Source organism: Monodon monoceros, unplaced genomic scaffold (genome assembly GCF_005190385.1).
Source record: "Monodon monoceros isolate NGI ecotype Baffin Bay Population unplaced genomic scaffold, NGI_Narwhal_1 Super_Scaffold_15, whole genome shotgun sequence".
NCBI lineage: Eukaryota > Metazoa > Chordata > Mammalia > Artiodactyla > Monodontidae > Monodon > Monodon monoceros.
The window spans coordinates 74,386,368-74,410,568 of NW_021703771.1; the positions used below are offsets into that span (position 1 = coordinate 74,386,368).

General features: G+C 42.1%; 2 protein-coding genes across 2 annotated transcripts in view; both read left to right on the forward strand.

Annotated features, from left to right (window-relative positions):
• Window positions 1–24,116, forward strand: part of CCDC170 (coiled-coil domain containing 170) — a 54,162-nt gene extending 30,046 nt beyond the window's left edge. The window contains 6 exon segments of the mRNA XM_029224361.1: window positions 2,665–2,865; window positions 7,189–7,362; window positions 9,711–9,953; window positions 20,030–20,072; window positions 20,075–20,265; window positions 22,211–24,116. Of these exon segments, the coding sequence (XP_029080194.1) occupies window positions 2,665–2,865; window positions 7,189–7,362; window positions 9,711–9,953; window positions 20,030–20,072; window positions 20,075–20,265; window positions 22,211–22,411 (1,053 nt within the window). The 3' untranslated portion in view covers window positions 22,412–24,116.
• ESR1 (estrogen receptor 1) overlaps window positions 1–24,201 on the forward strand; it is a 493,708-nt gene that overhangs the window by 20,018 nt on the left and 449,489 nt on the right. The gene's annotated exons all lie outside the window — the stretch shown is intronic.

Sequence of the window (24,201 nt, forward strand, 5' to 3'; positions counted from 1 at the left end):
GTGCTTTGTGACCACCTAGAGGGGTGGGATAGGGAGGGTGGGAGGGAGACACAAGAGGGAGGAGATATGGGGATATACGTATACGTATAGCTGATTCACTTTGTTATAAAGCAGAAACTAACACACCATTGTAAAGCAATTATACTCCAATAAAGATGTTAAGAAAAAAAAAGTGGATGCAATATGTTGAACTTCAGTTGGGTATGGAATACCGGGCTACTTGGATTATCTAATTTAGCTCATCTGCTCATCATAGCAAAGTCTATGAGTTTCAGAGAGGTTAATTTCTTGCTTCAGTTAACACACTGGTAAGTGGTAGAGTGAGGACTTGAAATCAGGACTGTCTGACTTTAAAGTCCCTGTTCCACAGTCTGGTCTACATCAGGTGTCTGCTTCTTCCTTCAGGGTCATTATCACTCTCTCAGTCTAGTTACTGCACTTGCTCGAGGTCATTACTGATTGATTTCCATTGAAGACTTTGCTCTCCTCTGGTAAGCTCTGCAGCGTGTTGACTGTGGCTAAGTGATCACACAGTTTTCCATCTCTCCAGCTGAGATTTTCTGCATCTGTTAGCTCTTTGGTTTCATTCTCTTTGCCAGGTCAACTGTGAGATAGGAGAACTGTGGAAGGATCTTCAGGTGGAAAGACTTACTTTCTACTGGGAGTCCAATGTGAAAGCACATTTTCAGTTGCACAGAAACGTATCATCCCTTGTACAACATAGTATCATTAGACAGCCCCTTAGGAGCCAGTATCTTGAGGACGTTGTTTGATAGCCCTTGTTCTGTAGGTTACTTTGTATATGGTACTTAATGCATTTCTTGCATTAAGGTCAGACCTACTATTGCACTAAAGGTAGGAAACATGAAATGAGGGTTCTTAAAGCCTCATAGTCTATAATGAAATTATAAATTTCCTTTGGAAATGGAATTCCTTGGATATGATGCTGAGCAGCTTGCCATCAAGTAGCTGATTTCAAACACCCAAAGGAGTATAGAATTAATTGAATTATAGGCCTCGGACCTTGAGAGCCTTAGAAGGACAAAATTAGAGAGTTCAGAGATTAAGTAATTTAACCTTCCTGATTATAGCACTTCAGCCCCCCATAACATTCTTAACAAATGATTGGTCAAATTCTAGCCTTTTCCAGTGACTGGGAACTCCACTGCCTGACATGTGAAGATGCTTAAAATATGAGGTAAAAACAAACCCACAGAATTGCATATATAATATCTCAACTATATTTTAGCAATACATACAAATAAATTATTAAAAATTATTAATAGTTGTTGCCTCTGGGTGGTGGGATCATGGGAATTAGTTTTGCTTATTTACACTTCTGTTTTTGTCCGTAATGAATCTTCTTATACAGTGAGTATATATCACTTTGAAATTATTGGGGCTGGGGGAAATTCTTTACCTTAGAGTAAGATTCTTTGATTTATACCTTTTGGTCCTCAACTTGAGCTCTGAGGGCAACTCAGAACAAATTCTACTATTCTTCTATATAATCGCTTTTTAAAATAGTTGAAGACAGCTTGAATGTCTTCTTGCCTTTAAATTTGGTTGTTTGTAGATAGGCAAACAGGAATTTTTTTTTTTAAACCTGAGACTGTAAGCCTGAGACCGTCAAGATATATTAATTTCTGTGAGAATGGTACTGAGTATTATGTAAGTATCTACTACTTTTCCCCTTTCTTCTTCCAAAATAAACCATCAAAGCCAAACAAATTTATCACCTCAAACTTGGTGTTTTTATTAAATTCAGCATTTTCTGAAAATTGGATTTGGCAGAATCAATTAGAGTAATCTCAAAGTGTACTTGAGGTGTTTGGTAAATTTAAGTTCTTGGTTTAAGGGAAGGTCAGGACAGAGAGGGAAACTCCAGGAAAGGATGGAAGCGTTGGGCAAGGTAGGGGGTTGTGTAGAGTTTTGGGTCCTTTAATGGAGAAATAGTGATTTTATGCTTTGGAAGAGGAGGTGGTGATCAGATTTCCTAGCCTTCTTATACTCTGCTATTGACCGTATTTAGAGTCATTATATTAGTGGAATTTTGCCCTTTCAAATGCTGAAACGATGACATTACTCCAAAACTATTCAGCACAGACGCAGTACCACTGCACTTCAGTGCATGAGTAACCAATATGCAATAGAAAGTTCTAAAAAAAGCTTGAAAAAATATCTTTCTGCACTTGAATTCCTGATAATGTCTCAAGGTTACCTATCAAGATTACCTCATTGTATAATCTTAATCTGGTATATGTGGTGAAAGAGTTTCTCTGGAAAACTCAAAGTACTTTGAAAACTCAAAAGTTTTCAAAGTACTTTCTGTCTGAATTCTTTTTCCAACTAAGCTTTGAAACTCCTAAATTAATAGTAGTTTTAGGAGTAAGTGTTTTCCCTAAATACTTCTCGAGGAACCTGTTTAAGGAATTATATAAAAATTAAAAATACCAGTAAAATATTTTATTAGCTAACGAATGTAGATTTATTTCAAGCAGAGGCAAATACAGCTATCCATTACCTATTTTTTTAAGTTAATTGTTGCAAAGAATCTGGAAGCTGGTGTTATAAATCGTTTTGTCCCTTCGGCTAAGCAGTAGATTTTAATACTTTGTTGCATCTGAAACAAGGCTTATCCTTGTTCTGTTTCTTTGTTTCCAGATGGTCTCCCAGCTTGAAGCCCAAATATCTGAGCTTGTTGAACAGTTGGGAAATGAGTCTGGGTTTCACCAGAGAGCTCTACAGAGAGCCCAGAAAGCAGAAAACAAGTTGGAGACTCTTCAGGGTCAGCTGACACATCTGGAGGGAGAGCTGGTCTCTGGAGACATTTTGCGAGACAACTTGAATTTCGAGAAGCAAAAAGTAATAACCTGAGGGCATGTCTGTGGGTGGGAACATCTGCTGCAGTATAAAATTTCACCTGGAAATATTTTGAATTTTGCAGTACTTTGGTAGATTGGTTAAGTTCTGAGTTCTGAGTAAATTTCAAGGAACAGTGGATGTTGTTTTGGTGTTCCTTGCTATTGTTTGGAGCTTCCTTGATTCAAGTTAATTAAATTCAACAGGTATTTATTGAACGTCTGTTATATATGAGACTCTGAAGGTTTGGGGGTTAAGGTATAACACGCAGTTCTTGACCATAAAACCTCATGATTCAATAGAGGAGACAGACATTCAAATAATTTGCTGTACTATAAGGCTATAAGTGTTATAATAGATGTATTGATCAACAGAGTGCTCTAGGAGTCCAGTGAAGGGAGTGATAAATTCTGGATGAGGGGAGGATTTTACAGTGGAGGAGATAATCGAGTTCATCTTTGAAGGATAAGTAGGATTTTAGTGGAGAGAAAGAGCAGATACTGTCGGGGAAACAGTTTGAACAAAAGCATGAAAGTTGCAAGTGCATAGTATATTCAGAGAGCGCAGAGTAGCTGTTGCCACGTGGCTGGAACGTGGCATTCTTGGCGAGGCTCTGACAGGCGAGCAGATTGGAATGGCTTGGGTTATGAAGATTGGGTTCTCTTTATTCTGTAGACTATGACGTGTAATAAGTGACTTCTGAACATCACAGTATTTTAGAAAGATCTCATCACTGTGGAACTGGGATTGCAGTGTGGAGAGACTCAGAAACGATAATGGCGACAAGGAAAGTAGAGTGAGAAGAGATGGGGTCTAAGCTTAAGATTTGACCCTGGGAAGACCATTGGTGACATCTGAGTGGCAGTTTTAGTAGAGCGGTGGAGAATAGGAGGGGTGACTAGGAAGAGAAGGGCTAGAGACTTAGACGACTACCAAGGCTGGTGACCAACGAGAAAAGAGGCATGAAGCCAAAGCTATGAAAAACAGGATCAGAGCAAGGTTTTATCGGACAGAATGGCAAGGTACATGTTTGTACCTTGTCACGGGCATCTGTAGGGGAAGAAAAAGAGACAAATGGGCTCAAGAGCATAGGGGCAGAGTTTGGCATGAAAAATACTCTTCAGTTGAAAAATCTGTACTCTGGACACTCATTCATTTTCATCCTCTGTACTTAAAAAAGTTGAGGACGCGTCATGCCTGTGTTGAGGGTTGGATATGCAAAGGTGCCTAAGAGGTGTCTGTGAGAAATGCTAGTGTCATGGATGAGATGGGCAAATCAGGGCACAATTAGTACAGTTAGTGCTACAATCGAGATAGGTGTACAATGCGACAGGAATTCAGACAAAGGAGTAATTACTTCTTCCCTATTTCTGTGTGTGAGGAAATGAGCCATATTCACCCAAGTGGTCACATGTGAGAGGGGCCTGAAAGAATGAGTAGGAACTTGGCAGGCAGAAGCGGTGGGGAAGGAATTTGAGGCAGAGGGGACAGCAGGAAGGATGAAGAAATAGAGGGTGACAGGGAGACTGGAACGTGATGCTTGCTGAGGCAGAGGCAGGAGGCAGCTCTCGAGGTGGCAGGAATAACTGAGGTGGGGCAGGCTGACTACACGAGGCTTTATCCTGTGGGCAATGGAAAGCCACGGGAGGGTTCTGACTAAAAGAAAGGTTTTTCTGCAGGCAGAGTGGCTCTGAGAGCCTAGAGGCAATCCATATTGCACATTGCTGGTCTCTCTGAGAAAATGTTCTCCTCACCTTCTTCTAGAAGTAACTATCCCTTCAAGACTCAGCTCCAATGCCACTTCCTCTGGAAGCCTTTCCTCAGAGGCTTAGTTCTTCACGTAACACGTACCTGGCTCTGTCACGGCACTAATCACCCTTTTTGTATCCATGTCTTAATTTGTCTTTTCCAGTCAACTCAGAACTTCTTGAGGCCCGGGGAAATCATTTTTTCTGGATTTTTCCAGGGCTTAGAGCAAGAATCAATAAATATTATTTAAATAATAGAAGAAGCATATCAAAGGCAAGACTTTTAGGTAGATCGTTGTCTCTTCCCGCCTTCACTAGGATGACTCATTAATTTTAATTGAGATTATGCCAGAACAGCTTTCAGTTATGCAATCAAGTTGTGTAAACTGACTCTGCCCATGGTGAATCTTTCATAGATAACTGCCTATAAAATAGTAATAGTAGCCTTACTGCCTAGTAAGGCTAGTAGGTTTGTAAGATTGAAAAGCAAAAGTGTATAGCGATTAAATTTAAATACAGGTAATTGAGGTAAATTTAAATAGTAGGCATGTAAGATTGAAAAGCAAAGGTGTATAGAGATTAAATTTAAATACAGGTAATTGAGGTTTATACGACATAGAATATATTCATGCTAAACTGTGATTCAAATGAACAAAATGTACAGGAATCCTGTCAGCAACCTTAACTTTCTGAGGCTTAGCCAAGGTCCTTGAAAAGGCACTTTCTCTGTGGGGTCTTGGCTCAGTCCTGCCTTAATCCCCTTTGGCCTGCTGTAGATCCTTGAATGCTGAGTGGATGGGTCATATGTAGAAATAGAAAGAGAGGCTTTTATACCTTCGCATGAAAGGTACCAACTCTATTTTATTTTAAATACAAACAGTAGCAGTTATTTCACTTTCATCTGCATAGATTAGAAATGAAATAGTCCGTGAGGGGGGCTGACCCAACGTTAAGAAGTGACAAACTGGGGCTTCCCTGGTGGCGCGGTGGTTAAGAATCCGCCTGCCAATGCAGGGGACCCAGGTTCAAGCCCTGGTTAGGGAAGATCCCACGTGCTGCAGAGCAACGAGGCCTGTGTGCCACAACTACTGAGCCTGTGCTCTAGAGCCCGCGAGCCACAACTACTGAGTCCGTGTGCCACAACTACTGAAGCCCGCATGCCTAGAGCCCGTGCTCTGCAACAAGAGAAGCCACCGCAATGAGAAGCTCACACGCTGCAACGAAGACCCAAGACCGCCAAGAAAAGAAGTGACAAACTGATGATTCAGAGACAAAAACAGCCTGTGGTGGTCCTGTCACACGATACAGCAGCAGTGTCTGTAACGGCTGTGACTTACAGGAGAGATGAAGTTTTACGTATGCTTTTCAACAAAATTGGAAAATATACACTTACAAATAATTTCATTCTGATGACTGAAATATAGATAGCTCTGTGCTTTAAGCTGGCATGCTTTAGTCATCAGGAAATGATACTTTATACTTGTTTAAACATATAATTGCCTAAAAATGCCAGATGGATGAGTTATTGCAATGAGAAGGAACTTTCAAAGATAGAACCCAGATCATGAAATTATGTTATAGAAAGCTCATTGATGGATTTATTTATCCATCAAGCACTTAGTAAGGATTAATATCTGGCATGATGAGATAAGCCACAGAAATCAAGGGGAGGAGGATCCTAGGGTAGTTTTGTAACTTTAACCTGTTACAGCTCAATTCCCTGATACAGCTCAATTTTAGAATGTTGTTCCTTTAACTTTGGTACATTAAAAACTTTTAAAGACATTTTTTTTTTTTTGCGGTATGTGGGCCTTTCACTGCTGTGGCCTCTCCCATTGTGGAGCACAGGCTCCGGACGCGCAGGCTCAGTGGCCACGGCTCACGGGCCCAGCCGCTCCGCTCCGCGGCATGTGGGATCCTCCCGGACTGGGGCACGAACCCGTGTCCCCTGCATCGGCAGGTGGACTCTCAACCACTGCACCACCAGGGAAGCCCTAAAGACATTTTCTAAAGAATTTTAACTTACGAAAACAAAAATGTTGCCCAAGTTTGTTTGTATGGAGAGCTCTGGTTTCAGTGTGATTTGTAGAAACCAAGAAGTGTAAAATGGCAACCAGCTAATTGGTCAGTTTCCACCTTGGAGGCCAGGACCCACTTAGGTGGACAAAATTTCCATGGAAGGTACGTGGATGAGTGGATCGCAGGGGCTGGATTAGCCAGTAGATCCCAGGAGCTGCGAGGGTCATGGTAGCAGCAGCATGTACCCAAAGCAGAGAGATTCAGATGCAGTCAGGAGCATGCCACATTTGTCAGGTGGCAGGGTTAAGAAGAGTGTATAATGTTAGACTGAACATCAAGGCCCCTGAACAGGAGAGTCAAGAGAATTTGGACAAGGAACAGAACATGGAGCGGGCAAGGTGGTTCAAGAATTCATCACCAAGCACTGGAGTCAGGGGCTGGACTCTGTACTGGAGTTAATGAGAACTACCTGTAAGCTTGGGAGAAACACAAGGATTCTGTGAGATCACCTGTTAACTCTACTTTTGTGTCCCATTTTCATTTTTGTTCTTGGGCTTAGTATCTTAAATTTCTGGATCAGCTTTCAGAGAAGATGAAGTTGGACTAGATGGCTGCTGAACTTGGCTTCGACACGCGTCTGGATGTAGTTTTAGCTCGCACAGAGCAGCTGGTCTGCCTCGAGAGCAGCACAGTCATTGAAAACAAGACGGTCGCCTACAGTTTACAGGGAAAGGTAGGGGATATTGCTGGTGTTGAGAGAGGGAAATTCTGAGAAACTTAAATCTCGAAAAATAATTTATTCCCACCATATTTGCCAGTGTGGCTAGGAAACATATTATACAAATATGTATTTAGAAGCTGAGTCTCTATTTCAGGTCTGAAGGGAAAGTAAGTGTATCATCTAAGGTTATGTTTGACTGTGAATAGCTTAACCAAGTAGAAGTGGGTGTTTTGGGTATTTTTTTCCCTCACATCCATTTCTGGAGTCAAGCAGCTCAGAGTGAGTTGGCAGCTCTACTCTGTAAAGTTTCCAAGGACCCAGGCTCCTTTCAGCTCAGTAATTACCCATCCCTAGCAGGGTCCGTATTGTCATGGTTCACAGTGGTGCCTAGAACCATTATATCTGTGTTCCGGGCAGAAGGTTAAAAAAGAAAGGGATGAAGAAGAGGGATGCAAAAGAACATGCATGAGCTGTCTTTTAGAGGAGGCTCCCAGAGTTTTCTATGTGAACTTGTGTTTCTATCCCACAGCTAGAATGTGTTCTGATGGCTAAACCTAGCTGCAAGGGAGGCTGGGAACTGTAGCCTTTACTCTGGGTAGCCATTTGTCTAGCTGAAAAAGTCACTGTTTCTATGACTATGGGAGAAGAGGAGAGCTGGGCAACATCTAGCAGTCTCACCTTTATATAAGCTCTCTTGCACTAGAAAGTAGACAGGAGAAGAGTTTACTTTCCACTCACTCAAAGGAAGACTTAGAAACAGTTTAGACTACATAAATGAACGGATGAAACATAAAAACATAATTATTATGTAATTATTGGCATTGGGGAAAGAAAGGGGAAAATACAGATGTGTCCTTAGAATAGTTCTTAGGAGAAAATTCTATGGTAGAATTATCGTGTATAGGCTGCTTAATGAGTCACATCTGGGTTCTCAGTTTGGTTCAACCAAGCTGTGTGACATTGGGCAAATTATATACTTCTCTGTCTGTGTTTCCTCGTATTTAAGATGGGAATGATACCTACCTCATGAAGTTGTTAATAAATAGCATTTTTGCACTCTTGGTTCATAGAAAATGCTGTATTCATATTTGACCTCTTCTCCATTTACTGTATCTTAAGGAATATTTTATAAAAGAAAGCAGACAACCCCTAGTACCATCAGAGACAATAAACTGAGCTACAGTTCTTTCTGAAGTTCTCAGATAATTGATTTTTCCTCAATACCCAATATTATTCCTTCTTAAGTATTATATAATTATTAAAATGACTAGTGTACAGAACTTACCCTGGTAAATTTGCAGTAGAGTGAAATTTGACATGAAGAAGCTCAGGAAAGGGAGTTTAGTTAGAGAAATACTAAAAGCGCCTTGTTAAAAAAGGATGTGGGCATGGACATTGCTGTCACTGTTAGACAAGATATTTAAGCCCTCATTTCAGTAAGCCCTTCACACCTTCAAACACTTTACTAATGCAGAATATATAATTAGGGAAAATGGGATGGTCTTTAGCTCTAACATTCTATAATTCTACACGATTCCAATTCCCAGTGTTCGTAAGAGATGAAAGAGGTTCCTGTACTTAATATTCTACTCACTAATTGTGACATATGAAGCCCAGGAGGATTTTTTTTCTCCTCATAGAGTCCATAATCTTTTTCTAAAAACCATTACAATTTCTTTCATCAAGTTTGACCGTCGATGCTAAGTGCTATTTGCAGACCCTCTTCAGCCTGGTTTGTGGATGGTATAAGGTCTGGCGTATAGTAAAGACACTAATGAAGCAATGCCTTCTTGAAGTCCCTTCTATTTCTAAGATTTTCAATATATAAACAAAGCTTTCCTCAAAATCTCCTTCATATAGCTTACTTTAAAAATATATCAACTCCCATGTTTGGTGCCACTCAACCTGGTTCTAAGTGATTGAAACTAGTCACACTGGGTTTTCGGTACTAATTTACACTTTGTCTTCTTTCAGAAAAGACCAGTAGAAGTACAGTTGCTGTGGGGTGTTGGAGAGGATTTTGTCTGTCTTATTATGTTCTGCTCTTGATAAGCCCATTTTAGTAGTTTTAAAAGTAATTTTACATTTTTATTATGATGCACATAATGTTGGAGGGAATCAGACATTGAAAGCCTGCTCCCTTGTGCATTTTCTGTGGCTCTTTTTGTCTCATACTTTGCAGCTACCAAATTAATTCTTGGAAAAATAGGGATAGAAAAATGCAATCAGGAAAATCTGATGGTTTACAAATTAGTCTTATTGAAGTGTAGATAAAGATCAACATTATCTGAGTAATTCATTTATATTTACTGACTATTCAATGATTTTTTTTAAAAAAATCCCTGTTTGTATTAAACCAGCTAAAGACTCAGAAAGAAAGACTGGAGAGCAAAGAGCTGCACATGAACCTCCTCCGGCAAAAAATAGCCCAGCTGGAGGAGGAGAAGCAGGTGCATTCGGCACCGGCTGTGGAGAGGGACGAGGGCAATGTCACCATCAGGAAGTTGCAGAAGAAGGTGGAGAGGCTGCAGAAGGAGCTGAGTGTGTGTCGAGAATCGAACACTGAGCTCAAAGCCAAACTGGCTGACACCAGTGAGCTTAAGGCAAGTGCTCAGCTGCATTTCCTTGTCACTGTCTATGTGTGTTTCCATAAAAGTTTATGCAAAAGCGTGACAGCCTTAAAAGGGACACACCAGAGAAAAAAAAGCTGAAAATTTCCTCTGATTTTCTAGAGTTGTGAGAAAAATGCAAATATTCCACAGATCAGCAGAGTCGATCAATTTCGTGTCTCTTCAATATTTGAAGTGAAGCCATAGTTGCTGGGTGAAAAGTCAGTCAAAAAGGGGTGATGTGATGTACAGAAAATAAAAACATTTCTTCAAAGTGTGGGTGACTATCATGGTAGGGATCACGTAGGGATTTTTCACATAGGAATTTGCTTAGAGAAAATGAGAAAATGAACAGAAGTGTTCACTGAGAAGACAGGTGTGGGTTGTGCTGTGCGATGTGTCACACCAAATGGTGAAGAGGGCAGACAGGTTGGGGTGATGTGATTCCTGGATTCGAGGCGTTCGGCTTCTAATGAATACAGAGAAGAACGAAATTAGAACTTGGGATTTAATAAAAATATTTAAATATCACATATGTGTGCCGCTGGCCATAATACATAACTTCATGTACGCATGTCACCCCTGGCAGATACCCGTGTCGTGAAAGCGGGCAACGATGATGTCCTTGCTCTTTGCAGACACGGGCTCTGAAATGGACTTTTGGAATGTTTCTGAATCTGGACACAGACCAGTTGGGAAAAGGAATCTGGAATGAAGCCAGCACTTGAATCTGTATAGCAGGACAATATTTTAGGGCATATTTCCCACTCTATTCTCCCTTCTGAGTCATTAGCTTTTTTCCCCCTGAAGCCCTTTTGGCATCAGGAGGAGGCCACTAGGTAAAGGCTTATTTCCCTAGAGAAGAGGAGGGCAGACTCCACCCAGGGGAGTGGACATACTTGAATGTAAAGGAAGGAGGAGGCTAGGGAAAGCATCTGATAGGGTGCCTGGGTGGGGAGAAAATATCAGAAGTAAGTATCCTGGACACCCCTCTTATACCTTGAGACTGACCTTTGGGGTATGTGTCTGGTGGGTCAGGGAGCACTGATGTGCCCTGATGTCAGCACGCAGTTGCTCCCTCCCTGGCTGGCAGGGGCTCCAGGAGGTGCAGGCGCAGGGGGCCTAGATCGCACCCATGCCCTGGAGCCTGAAGTTCCATTTGCGCTCTTGGGGGATACGGAAGGTAGCTAAAGATGCGCTCAGGAGAGCACACTGTGGGAGCAGGTGGCGGTGGCCTGCTCAAGTGAGGGACACAGTGACTCGCCATCGCAGGTTCCCAGGCAGATGCGCTAAGCCATGATCCCGGCTAAGTGTAGTGAGAGTAGCCGTAGGAGGCCTGGGCCAAGACAACCCTGTGAACTAGAAGTGGTGCTGGGGTGAGAGGAGCCCACACTTCGTGTAGCAGAGAACGGAAGCGGGAAGAGAGCGGAAGCGGGAAGAGAGCAGAAGCATTCTGTATACAGAATGCTTCTAGGAGATACAGGATGGGGTATTATATGATGTTCAATCCTGAAGTAAAAAATGGGTTCCCTTTAGTTTTTCTTTCAATTCTTTCACCATGAAGGAGACGATCTTAGAGGTTATTATGTCCTAGAACACTTGCTGGTATATATTTTAAACAAAGAATAAGCCTTATGCTCAGTGCTGAGTACCAGCGATAGTACCTACTAATACCGTTTTATTTTATTGTTAATACAGTATTCGTTTTATTGTTATCTCCCATTTGTGGCACATTCTGTTGAAATCATATAAAATTCCCTTTAAAATCATTAAATTCCTTTAAGTTAAAAAGGTGGCTAAGTTAAAGAAGAAAATGGATCATATAGGTGACATGTGGACAGGTAAACATTGTGGAGGTAGAATGGGAATAACAAATATAGACAGATTGGAGAAGAGAATGAAAATGAGTGATAATTAAATGCAGGAAGCAGGTGAATAGAAACGCTGATTGGCTGCTGCTAACACCGTGATAATTTCCGGGATTTGGAGCACTGGGAGAAGAAACTGGGCAGCGGACAGGGGACAGGGCCAGCTCACACAGGGCCTCGTGTGTCACGCTAGGATGCTTGGACTTTTCATCTGGGTCCTGGGGAGCCACTGGGGAATTTCAAGAAGATGAGTGAAATTGTCAGGAAAGAGACTAAAAAGAAACAGAGATATGAGGAGAGCAAAGGGACTCCAGAATAAGGCTGTGACCAGCAGCATCAAGGGCAGCCGTGAGGTGAAGACCGAATGACTGTTTGCTACACTTGGCCTTGGGACATCTAAGGCTTGAGCGTGTATAATAGCAGATCATGGTGGTAGTGAGTGAAGGCTCTGACAAAAAGCCAAGTTTCAGTAGGCTGAGAAATGACAGAGAAGTAGAAACAAAGATGGCGGCCCAGTCTTCTGGAATACTTGGATGAAAAGGGAAGGAGAGACAGGAAAGTAAATAAAGTTGGCTTGTGTGTTTAATTTGTTGTTTTATTTTGCATAAAGAGATGCACATATTTCTACAGGTAAGGTATAGAAGAGACTGGATTTGACTGACTCAGCAATCACTCAGCCCCTAAACATTTAAGTAGAGTGCAAAGGCTGCCTGCCAGTAAGGAACAGAGATCTCTATAACTCACTAATGCAGTAAATGACACCAATGCTAACTAATACAGTAAATGCTAACTTCATGAATTCATAAGATTTCAACTACAAAACAGCTTTTTATTGTTTTACTTGAGACATATTCGTATTCAAGACAGACTGATGGTATCAATTCTCCATCTTTGTACATCACCTATGCTTGTCCCTGTGTTAATTTTACTATCCATAAAGCAGTATTTCTGACGTTAGCAAAAATGGCCTTCTTGTGTTAGTTTCCTAGGACCGCTGTAACCAAGTACCACGAATAGAGTGGCTTAACACAACAGAAATTTATTCTCTCACAATTCTGGAGTCCAGAAGTCTGAAATCAAGGTGTTGCTAGGGTTGGTTCTTTTTGGAGCATCTGAGGGGAACCATTCCATGCCTTTCTCCTGGCTTCCGGTTGCTGCCTACAATCCTTGGCATACCGCTGCATAATTCTGATCTCTGTCTCCATTTTGATGTCACCTTTCCTTCTGTATGTCTCTCCTTTTCTGTATCTTATATGAATACTCATTATTGGATCTGGGGCCCACCCTAATCCAGGATGATCTCACCTTGAGCTTCTTATCTTTTTTTAAAAAATTTACTTAATTAATTATTTTTGGCTGCGTTCGGTCTTCGTTGCTGTGCGCGGGTTCTCTCTAGTTGCGGCGAGTGGGGGCTATTCTTGGTTGCGGTGCGTGGGCTTCTCATTGTGGTGGCTTCTCTTGTTGTGGAGCATGGGCTTTAGGCACACGGGCTTCAGTAGTTTTGGCTTGCGGGCTCAGTAGCTATGGCTTGTGGGCTCTAGAGCGCAGGCTCCGTAGTTGTGGCTCACGGGCTTAGTTTCTCCGCGGCACGTGGGATCTTCCTGGACCAGGGCTCGAACCCATGTCGCCTGCATTGGCAGGAAGATTCTTAACCACTGCACCACAATGGAAGCCCCAAGCTTCCTATCTTAATTACACCTGCAAATTGCAAGTAAGACTACATTCCGAGGTTCTGGGTGGACATGTCTTTTGTGGGGTTGGGGGGGGCACTCTTACTAAATTAGGCATTAATTTCACCATTTAGAGAGGGTTGATACAAAGTAATAATTTGGACACATTTCTATGTGTTTCGTTTAAAAAACTGAGATATAATTCACATGCTATAAAATTCACTTTTTTTTTTTTTTGGCTGTGCCGCGTGGCTTGCAGGATCTCAGTTCCACAACCAGGGATTGAACCCAGGCCATGGCAGTGAAAGCCCGGAATCCTAACCACGAGGCCACCAGGGAACTCCCAAAATTCACTCTTTTAAAGTACAAAATTGAGTAGTTTTTAATATATTGACAGGGTTGTGCAGCTATCACCATTCCCTAATTCTGGAACATGTCCATCATCCCCTCACCTCCCAAAACAAAAACAAAAACAGAAAACCTCCATATTCATCCTTTCCCCAAACTCCATAAACTAGTAATCTACTTTCTGTTTCTATGGATCTGCCCAAAGCAACGCTAGTTGCTTTGTAGCCGGCATGGGTTATAAATAGTTTCAGCTGAGTAGATTGAAACACACAATAACAGTGGCTTGGTCAGGAAAGATGTTTACGTCTTTCTCACTGCAAAGAAGCATGGACGTAGTCATTCCACGTTTAGTAGGATAGCTTCATGTTCATCGCTGATCCTGGCTTGTTCTCTCTTTCTGCTTCACCATCCAGCAATAACTTTCCTCCTCAATGCCACCTCTTAGTGCAAGCTAGCTGCTGGCCTCATTCCAGGCACCAGGCCGAAGGAAAGGTGGAAGGACATCCTGTATGCCACTTTCCAGGAACAATTACAACACTTCTTAGTCTTCGTTGGCTGTAACTTAGTCCCTGGGGCTCACTTAGATGAAGTCAGCCTAAGAAATGGGTCTTTATTCTGGGAAGTAATAAAAAAAGGAAGAATAGATATTTGGTGGTGAGCTTTCAGCCTGTACCATGTGGCTCAATCTTAGTAGGGAGCTGTGGCCAAAGATTGGTAGTCAGACAACCAAAAACTAGTGGAAAGCCATTATTATCTTCCTTGTAGTCTCTCAAGGAAACACCCAAAGAGGGTAACATTCTTCAGCCACCAGCAAAGCTCTCTTCTGCTTTCTCACTTTCTTGATAATCTCCCACATAAGGTAGCTGCTTCCCATGCTCCTCCCACACCCCAGAACTTTCTCCAGTCTGGCCAGTGTGGCCTTTCTTTATATTATTTTCCCCAAACCTACCATCTTGAACTCAGCTCTGATTATGTAGATCCATTGACCTTGAATTGCCCTGAACTTGCCCCACTTTGAATGTGTACATCAAGAAGAACCTGTGAGAAAGAACCTCCTTGGTGCTGCGGAGGGGTTTGGGGTGTGCTCAGCCTGCAGAGTGGAGCGTCTTCCTTTGGTTTCTGCTATGGTTCCCTCCTAGTGAAATCTCTGTGGTTCTTTGAGGAGGGGCAAGGTATCATTGGGCGACCCTCCCCCCCTGCTGTCCCACCCCCTTTAGAGAGCCCTCTTGCAGTGCCTGGCTCCCGCAGGGTCCTATTTTCAGTGCGATCTCCTAAAAACCCTCCAGGTGGAGAATTCAGATCCTCTGGCAGATTCAACAGGTCCGATTTTACGTTGAATCACCTCCTCTTTCAGGGTCTTTGGCCCTTATAACACGAGAGAATTGTTCACCAGATTTGAAATGCTTTCCCTCAAGGAGGCAGATGCCAGATATGGTATTCACTGAAAGTGAAGCAGACTCGGAAGCTGGTCCATCCTCGCTGGGGTCTGAGTGGCACATCAGTCTTGTTTATGACCATCTCTGTCCCACTGGGAAAAAATTGTGGGCACAGTCTCTCACTGAACTCTGGGCTGGATCTGATAAGCTCCCGTAGTTGGATTAAGAAACCCATTTGCCTTGGCCCCCTTTCCCCACCCCCCAGCCCCCCACCCTCCCAGCAGTCTCATTTGCTGGATTTGACTTAGGAGGCTGAGGCCTACTTCCTACCGCTGGCTCCCAGTTCGGTCCTGGTGGCTTGGCTTGGAGTCCATTACTTTCTCCCTGACAACAAGAATTCAGGCAGCCCTCAGGATTGTGATAAAGTCTCACATTTTTGAGAAATTCTTGGCTATAAATTTTTCTCATTAGGACTTGATTTATGTGCTTCTAACTCTCCAAGCTGTGTTCCATCTCCTTTGGTAGATGGCCCACTGTAAATGTTTTTGCAATCTGAGTAGAAAGGCTGAATGTATCTCCTCTTCTGTTAATGTAAGGTTTATAATGCAACGTAGCAATCCCAGAAACTTCTTGCTTTGCCCCACGTTTTCTCTGCAGCACTGAGATAATTGGCATGTGAAGGGAATCTTTATGTTTTAAAGGGAGATAACCTTGTTTTAAAATTGATATTGATTTCGCTCATCTAATGTCCCCTATTTGTAAAATATTTGAAAATCTACACAATATATTATTTAGAGCACTTGTTCATATAATTTATAAATAAATGTACATATATATTCAGAATTTTTTACTGATAGGATGCATTATACATGTATCGATCACTCATGGGAAAGCTCCCTTCTCAATTTTTTATTTTGAAAAATTTCAAATCTATAGAATAGTTGCAAGAATAGCATAACAGACATTCTTTTACTTTTCATGTAGATTGTTAACATTTTACTTCCTGTTATATTTTGCCTAATGAGAGAGACAGAGAGACAGAGAGAGGAACCATTTGAGAGTAAGTTGCAGACATCATGACACTTCATCCCTAAATACTTACCCGGTATATCTTAAGAACAAGAGGATTCTTCTGTGTGACCACAGTGCAGTCGTTACACTCAGGAATCTACATTGGGATAATATTCGAATATACTCGTACTAATATACAGTCCACGTTCAAATATGGGTTTTGATAACTTGGAATCCATGAATGATCTCCAAGGTCAGCCCCTGCAGACCTGCACTTCGTGGGCACCATTTCCTTGTCTCAAGTGCTTGCCCTACTGGTGCTGGTTCATTGACGAAAAAGCTGACTCAGAATCCCTTCCCCCAGCTGTTACTGGCATTTTATTTCCTGCATATTTCCCAAGCTACAGCAGTTGTTCTTACACCTTCTGGATTGCGAGCAGCTGTCAGTTTCCCAAGAGATTTCCTCTCTCCTGCATGGAGCCAGTTCAAAAGTTTTGAACTTGTCCAAGAGTGTCTGCCATTGACTTCCTCTCTGCCTGGGAAGGAATTTAATTTCTTAAGAATCTGTGTGTGTGATAGTAGGTAAAAACAAGTTTCCAGTTTAGGTATTTGACTCAAGCTTTCTCAGTTTAGTGACATTACCCAGACAGTATAAATCTGATTTTCCATCTGGACATCCATATCCCAAGCAGGCACCTTTCCTCCATATCATGTCATACTTCCAATCTTAGAATAGTCTACCATTCCTCTGACTTTCCAGAAGTGTTGGAGGACCCTTCAGAGTTTAGGTCAGGTCAGCTTGTGCTCCTTACGCCATAATTCTGGAGCTCAGTCTCCATGAAGATGAGCTCTAACCCCGAGACTCTGTCAAGATTTTAATCTCTGACAGTAGCCTCCAAATGTAGTCTGGGTAAATTGCAACAATCTGAGAATCCTTCATCAATAAATAATCAGCAGTCCAGAAACTAAATGCTAATGTTGCTTTATTATTGTTACTCGAAACAAAAAGGAAAAAAGAAAAACAAAGGAGGATTTCGTTCATCAAGAGTAGCAATATTTTAAAGCGTCTTTTCCATTGTTTTCTCTCTCTCTTGTTTCCTTGCTGCATGACACCTATATCTCCTCACAAGTCCCTCTTCCATCATCCCAAGTTTCTTCCAGAAACACTTCCTGCAGCCTAGTTGACAGAGACTCTTTCTTCCCACTCCTCTCTCAGCTTTTTATCGGGTAGATCAATTTAGTCTCTCAGACTTTCTTCTTCCCCAACACACTCCCCGTTACTCAGATTTGCCCTGGGAACAACAGGATGGGAGTAGATGCAGCAAGAAAGCGTCTTTCTTTCTTAGGAAAGAAGGGATAAAATGAAAGGGGAAGGGAGAAATCAGCAAACGCTCATTATTTGGTATCTTTTTATTACTTTCAGATGTAACCTCTAAATGATTTTCAACAAAATTAAAACACAAATTTATGCTTTTTCTTTGAGAATATGCCTGTAGGCCTTGTCTGAACTGTTAGGAGGCTGAGAACTAAATTCAGAGCTCTGCTGGTATTAGCGCTTTGTCCATCCCACGTGTACTTCTTTATTTCAAAGTAATTTCTTTTGATGCATTTAAAGGCTTCTTTGTAAATGTACTTTCCAATAACAACTTTATCAAGATAAATTCACATATAATAAAACTTACCCTTTTAAAAGCGTACAATTCAGTATTTTTAGTATATTCACAGAGTTTTATAAACATCACTGCTATCTAATTTCAGAACATTTTCATTACCTGAAAAAGAAACGGGGAACAGTTACTCCCCATTTTCTACTCCCACCAACCCCTGGCCTTTTCTGGATCTCTCATATAAATGGAATCATATAATAAGTGGTCTTTTGTGACTGAGTTACTTCCCCTAACACAATGTTTTCAAGGTTCATCCACGTTGTAACATGTATCAGTACTACGTTCCTTTTTATTGCTGAGTCATACTCTACTGCATGGATATAGTATCTACTCGTCCATTGATGGACATGTAGGCTGTCTTCACTTCTTGGTGATTATGAATAGTGCTGCTACGAACATTCTTGTGAAGGTTTTGTGTGGACGTAAGTTTTTAGTTCTCATGCATATATGCACTTTGGAGTGGAATTGCTGGGTCATAAGTCAACTCTATGTTTACAATTTGAAAACTGGCCAACTTATTCACAGCAGTCACACCACTTTGCATTCTCACCAGCAGTATAGGAGGGTTCCAATTTCCCCGCTTCTTCACCAACACTTGTTACTGCCTATCTTTTTGGTTATAGTCATCCAGTGGATAAGTGAGTGGTAGCTCATTCATATTTATTTTGAATGGTCAGTTAAAAAATTTTGTGCCTAATTATGTAAAACTACCTCAAATTCTTTTTTTAAAAAAACTGTGGTACAATATACAGAACATAAAATTTTACCATTTTTAACCATTTTTACATGTACAGTTCAGTGGCATTAAGTACATTCGCACTGTTGTGCAACCATCACCCCCATCCATTTCCAGAACTTTGTCATCATCTTAAACTGAAACTCTGTGCCCATTAAACAAGAGCTCCCCATTCCCTCAGCTCCTGGTAACTCCTATTCCACATTGTAGCTCTATGAATTAGCCTACGCCAGGTAACTCACAGAAGTGGAATTATACAATATTTGTCTTTTTGTGTCTGGCTTATTTCACTTATAGTGATGTCTTCACAGTTCATCCATGCTATAGTATGTATCAGAGCTTCATTCCTTTGACTCACATTCTTTTTGTCGGCAGATCTGGTATAATTTTAAATACTAAACTAATAAAGCAAATGTGCCTCATACTTGAGGATGCTCTGTTTTGGCTTTAAGATCCTGGGATAGCTTCTGAGAGAGAGGTGCCACCCTTGCCTCCTGCCTGCAGTGAATGCTGTGGCTACCCCCCAGTTCCCATATACTTATTGGTAAAGTCAGAAGACATTTTTTCAGAAAAAGTGCTAATTTCCCTCACAGCACTGATGACTTGCCACGGAGATTTTAAGTGGGGCTTCCTTGTGGTAAATCACCAAATGAGGAGACATTTTGCTCTTTCTAATGTTTGTATACCAGGGATGACCCCTTGGCAGGGGTAAAAAGTGCAAGTTGCTTTCTCTATGGAGCTCGGTAGAGTCTATGTGTGAGTACCACAGACTTTGTTTTAATATTTAACCCCTGAATCATGCTATCTACCATTTCATCTCATCAATCTTCCACATAATGATACTCTAATATTTGCTCATAAATTATAACTGCTTTAAGACATGTTCGTCCAGTCTGTATGCTTAGCAGAGTCTGTATAACTGGGTTGGATTCCATTCTTCATTCATGAAAGGAGTTGTTAAATGAATTTCATTGACCTAAAAAATTTTATTATTTATTTTATTATTTTTGGCTGTGTTGGGTCTTCGTTGCTGCGCGTGGGCTTTCTCTAGTTGCGGCGAGCGGGAGCCACTCTTCGCTGGAGCGCGCGGGCGGGCCTCTCACTGCGGTGGCCTCTCTTGTTGCGGAGCATGGGCTCTAGGTGCACGGCTTCAGTAGTTGTGGCTCGGGGGCTCTAGAGCGCAGGCTCAGTTGTTGTGGCACACGAGCCCTGTTGCTCCGCGACATGTGGGATCTTCCCGGAGCAGGGATCTAACCCGTGTCCCCTGCGCTGGCAGGCGGACTCCCAACCACTGTGCCACCAGGAAGTCCCCACTGACTTCTGATTTGTCTTGTTCATACAATTTTCCTAAATAAATGCAGAAGAAATTATCAGCATTCTCTTTGACTGCTTAGATTAAAACTTTGGAACAGACCAAAGCTATTGAAGACCTAAATAAATCCGGAGCAAACTGGAAAAGATGAAGGAGAATGCTGAGAAAAAGCTACTGTCTGTCAAATCAGAATTGGAGACTACAGAGCATGGGGCTAAGAAGAGTAAAGAGAGGGCCAGGAACATGCTAGAAGTGGTAACCAGTGAAATGAAGACATTAAAAAAATCGCTGGAAGAAGCAGAAGAGAGAGAAAAGCAGGTGGGTAGAAATCTGGCAGTGAAACCTGATTTAGGAAAGATGGGGCAATTCAAAAGCTTGATAATTATTCATACATTTCTTCATAACCAATTTATCAAGCTTTCTATATCATTCTAACGTATCTATCTGTCTTCTACCATCTTTTTGGCATTAAAAGAACGATTATGATTTACTCCACTAAGAAAAACAATTCACATTTTCATGGCGTGAACTGTAGCAAAGAAAAAGACATTCTTATTGAAGCCATGGAAAGCCTGTGAAAAGCCAGGTTCTGGTTGTGAAGAGGTTTTTATTATATTTGCTGATTGCCTCTGAAGTTTGCGTTATCCCAGATCTTCTAACGTTATCCAGGGCTGCAGCCTCAGGAGGGAAATTTTATCTCCAGCAGAGATCAATTGCAGGAAACAATCCCAATTCTCAAACAGTGGCACCCAGACCTGATGGCCGACCAAGCCCAGATGTAAACCATAAAACAGAACTCATGCGCCCGCTGGTTGCAAGGAGGAGTTTTATCTGGTGAGCCCATCAGGAGGTCAGGCATAAAAAAAACAGGTCCTGGGCAGCCTGACCCCTGCTTTTGGCTTTTATCTCAGTCTCTTTCTGCAGCTCAGAAGGGCACAGAGTGGGCTCTGATCCGAGGATATTTTTTCTCTTTGGCTGCCTCTGCTTTGGCTCATGTGTCAGGCCGAGTTGAGGAAGGCCAAACTCTAAGAGTGAGTGGTCTCAGAGGAAACCTCTCATCAATTAAGAGCATTGGCCATATTCAAAAGGGTGGAAAAGTTTGGGGAAAACTTTTTCATCAGGGAGGCTAGGCTGGAAAGAGTGTTCTGTTTCCCGAGTTGGGTTCAGCATAGGAAGGATGCTGGTGAGTGAATGAGCACATGACGAGGTCGTGTGGAAGGCACTTCTCCTGGAGGAAACATCTGCCTTCGGATTGGATCACACCTTTTCTAAAATGGAAGGTACCTCTGGAGAGGGGTTGTCTGGCCATCTCTAGTTGATCTGCTTCTGCTTTTACCTAGAATCACAGCAACCAGTCAAGGAGAATTTGAAGGGGTATAAGGCACATTTTGTCCATTTTCTCCAGCTCCACAACTCTCATTTTTCCTTTTGTGTTGGACAAATAATTGTCCCAGAGAGTCCAGTGTTGTGGATTGTGAGGTGGCAATCTGTGTGATGTGATTTGATCAACGCTTAGAAGTCCTCCATTTTCATCAGCTCATACTTTTTTTTTTTTTGCCATTTGTTCTTCCTTTTGTTTAAGAGGTTCATTGCCCAGTTAACATCCCAGTGCATAAATGCTTATAACACAAGAGACACAACCACACCAACAATTGTAGAGCATTTCCTAGTAGGCAGAACACATACACAGTCATCGTTTCATTTGACCCAAATTTCAGAACAGCCCTGGGAAAAAGGTATGCTTAGTCATTCACCCTGGAAGTGGGAAAATGAAATCTTATCAAGGCCAGAATCTCATTCATAGTTGCTGAACTGGGCTTCTTGATTTGGTAGCCGATACCATATTAATTGGCTTATCAGAAAAGTGGTTATGAAATTGCTGAAGGTTAGTGTCTTTAGAGGTAATTTAGCAGGTAGCCTTCTTCTTCTTCTCCTCCTTCTTCTTCTCCTTCTTCCTCTTCTTCTTCTTCCTCTTCTTCTTCTTCTTCTTCTTCTTCTTCTTCTTCTTCTTCTTCTTCTTCTTCTTCTCCTCCTCCTCCTCCTCCTCCTCCTCCTTCTTCTCCTTCTTCTTCCTCTTCCTCTTCCTCTTCTCCTTCTCCTCCTTCTTCCATAAATGAGAGAATTAATCAGAGAGTAATGAGAGTAAGTAATTTGCCTAGCTCATGCAAACCTGGGTTTTCCACAGATGTTTGGGTTGCATTTGGTCTAGCTGTGTTGATACATTTTGTTCTCTCAGTCATTGTGGTTCTGTTTGACATTGCAGCTGGTGGACTTCAGGGAGGTGGTTTCTCAAATGCTGGCCTTGAACATGACCAGTCTCGCTCTTCCTGACTATGAAATCATCAGATGTCTTGAAAGACTGATCCATTCACACCAGCATCACTTTGTCACCTGTGCCTGCCTCAAAGATGTGACCACAAGGCAAGATGGACACCCACAAGGCCACTTACAACTTCTTCATTGAACGCCATATCTCTTGAGGGAGGTGGAGATGAGAGATAGGACAGAGTTCTCAATTTCACAAATTCCCCAAACCTTTGAAGTTTGATCAGTGTGTGAATATCGTATACTTTGATGATAGAGCAAGAATCGATCATGGGCAAAAAAGGATCTCAAAGGTGCCAGCCTTAGGTAAATGTTTGGCACTAAAATCACCTATTATTTTATTTGCTAGCACTTTGGGACCCAGATGAATTTCACTAGATTGTGTATCTAGAATGGGAAATGACGGTAGGGAAATAACAATTACGGGGTTTCTATTATGAGTCAGGAGTTCTACTACCCAATTTAATTCTCATAATAACCATGTGGAGAAACTTTAATGTTTTTACTTTACAACCTCTCTGGGGCTTGAGAGGTGATCTTGGTTACCTACCTATGATTGCAGTTAGTTAGTGACAGAACCAGAATGAACACCAGGTCGGCTCAGTATCAAAGACTGCACCTTCTCTGTTATTTCACAGTCCTACTGTTTCTCCTGAAATTCCTGCGATTCTGGTGGAAATTGCCTTCATCACAAAGGAAGGAAAACATCTGTACAATCAAGGATTGAAGTCCAAAAGTGACTGAGATTTATGAGTGTAACCCACATGATTTCTTTAAAAAGCCATACACGGGCTTCCCTGGTGGCGCAGTGGTTGAGAGTATGCCTGCCGATGCAGGGGACGCAGGTTCGTGCCCCGGTCCGGGAAGATCCCACGTGCCGCAGAGCGGCTGGGCCCGTGAGCCATGGCCGCTGAGCCTGTGCATCCGGAGCCTGTGCTCCGCAACGGGAGAGGCCACAACAGTGAGAGGCCCGCGTACCCCAAAAAAAAAAAAAAAAAAACGCCATACACCTAATTATGTGGATGAAACATACATAGATCTGAGGTCCTATAAAATGGTCCTCTTTCAAATAAATGTTGCTACCAGATCGTATTTGGTGGTAATCATTAATGTTTGAACAGAGCCGAGCTCAGTACTTTAAAAATGAAAGCTTTAACATGAAATACTGGTAAGATGAAGAAATTGTACACAGTTTATTCACCAATATATCAGATGTCCTGACAGCACGGATACTTTTTCAGGATTGAGATTTTATAGTGAATTTCTATCATTTTCTGTCTTCCTTTTAAATTTCTATTTCACGAATATTTTTCAGGAAACCATATTCTTAACTTCCCAAGGAAAACCTGTTTCTCTTTTGGGTGATTGTCTTATTTCTATTGATGCCGTAAGAAAAAAAATTTATATTCCCTTAAAAGAGCATTCGTGTCTAATTTAAAGGAGAAGGAAAAAATAAATTACACCCAAGCATTAAGAGAAAATGAAAACTCTAGAAGAAAGGAGGTGAGTTTGACACAGTTTGGATGACAGCTGACGTAGAGGGAGAGTGACCAAGGGTCTCCGCTGGGGGATGGGTCGTCTCTGCCTGGCTTTCTCTGTCGTGTGCATTTTGCTACTGCACATCCCTGACTTAGGACATGAATGAGGTCTGCAACAGTAGGGGAGGTAGCCACGTATTCTGCCAAGGGAAGGTTTGTGGTCTCTGGAGATCCCTCCACACGCTCCAAAGATGCAGTGGCTGCTGCTCCAGACCCACATTCACCTGGAGTGGAGGAGGCGACTTCGCTTCTTGGGTCTCTGGGGGATAGAACTGCTGAGTGACTGTGCTCCGTCCAGGCCACAGAAAGCCGTCGTTGACGGGGTCAGGGTGGGCGGGCGGGACCAGCGGTGGGGGAGATTGTTTTTGTGCATTCTCTCTGTTTTCATTTT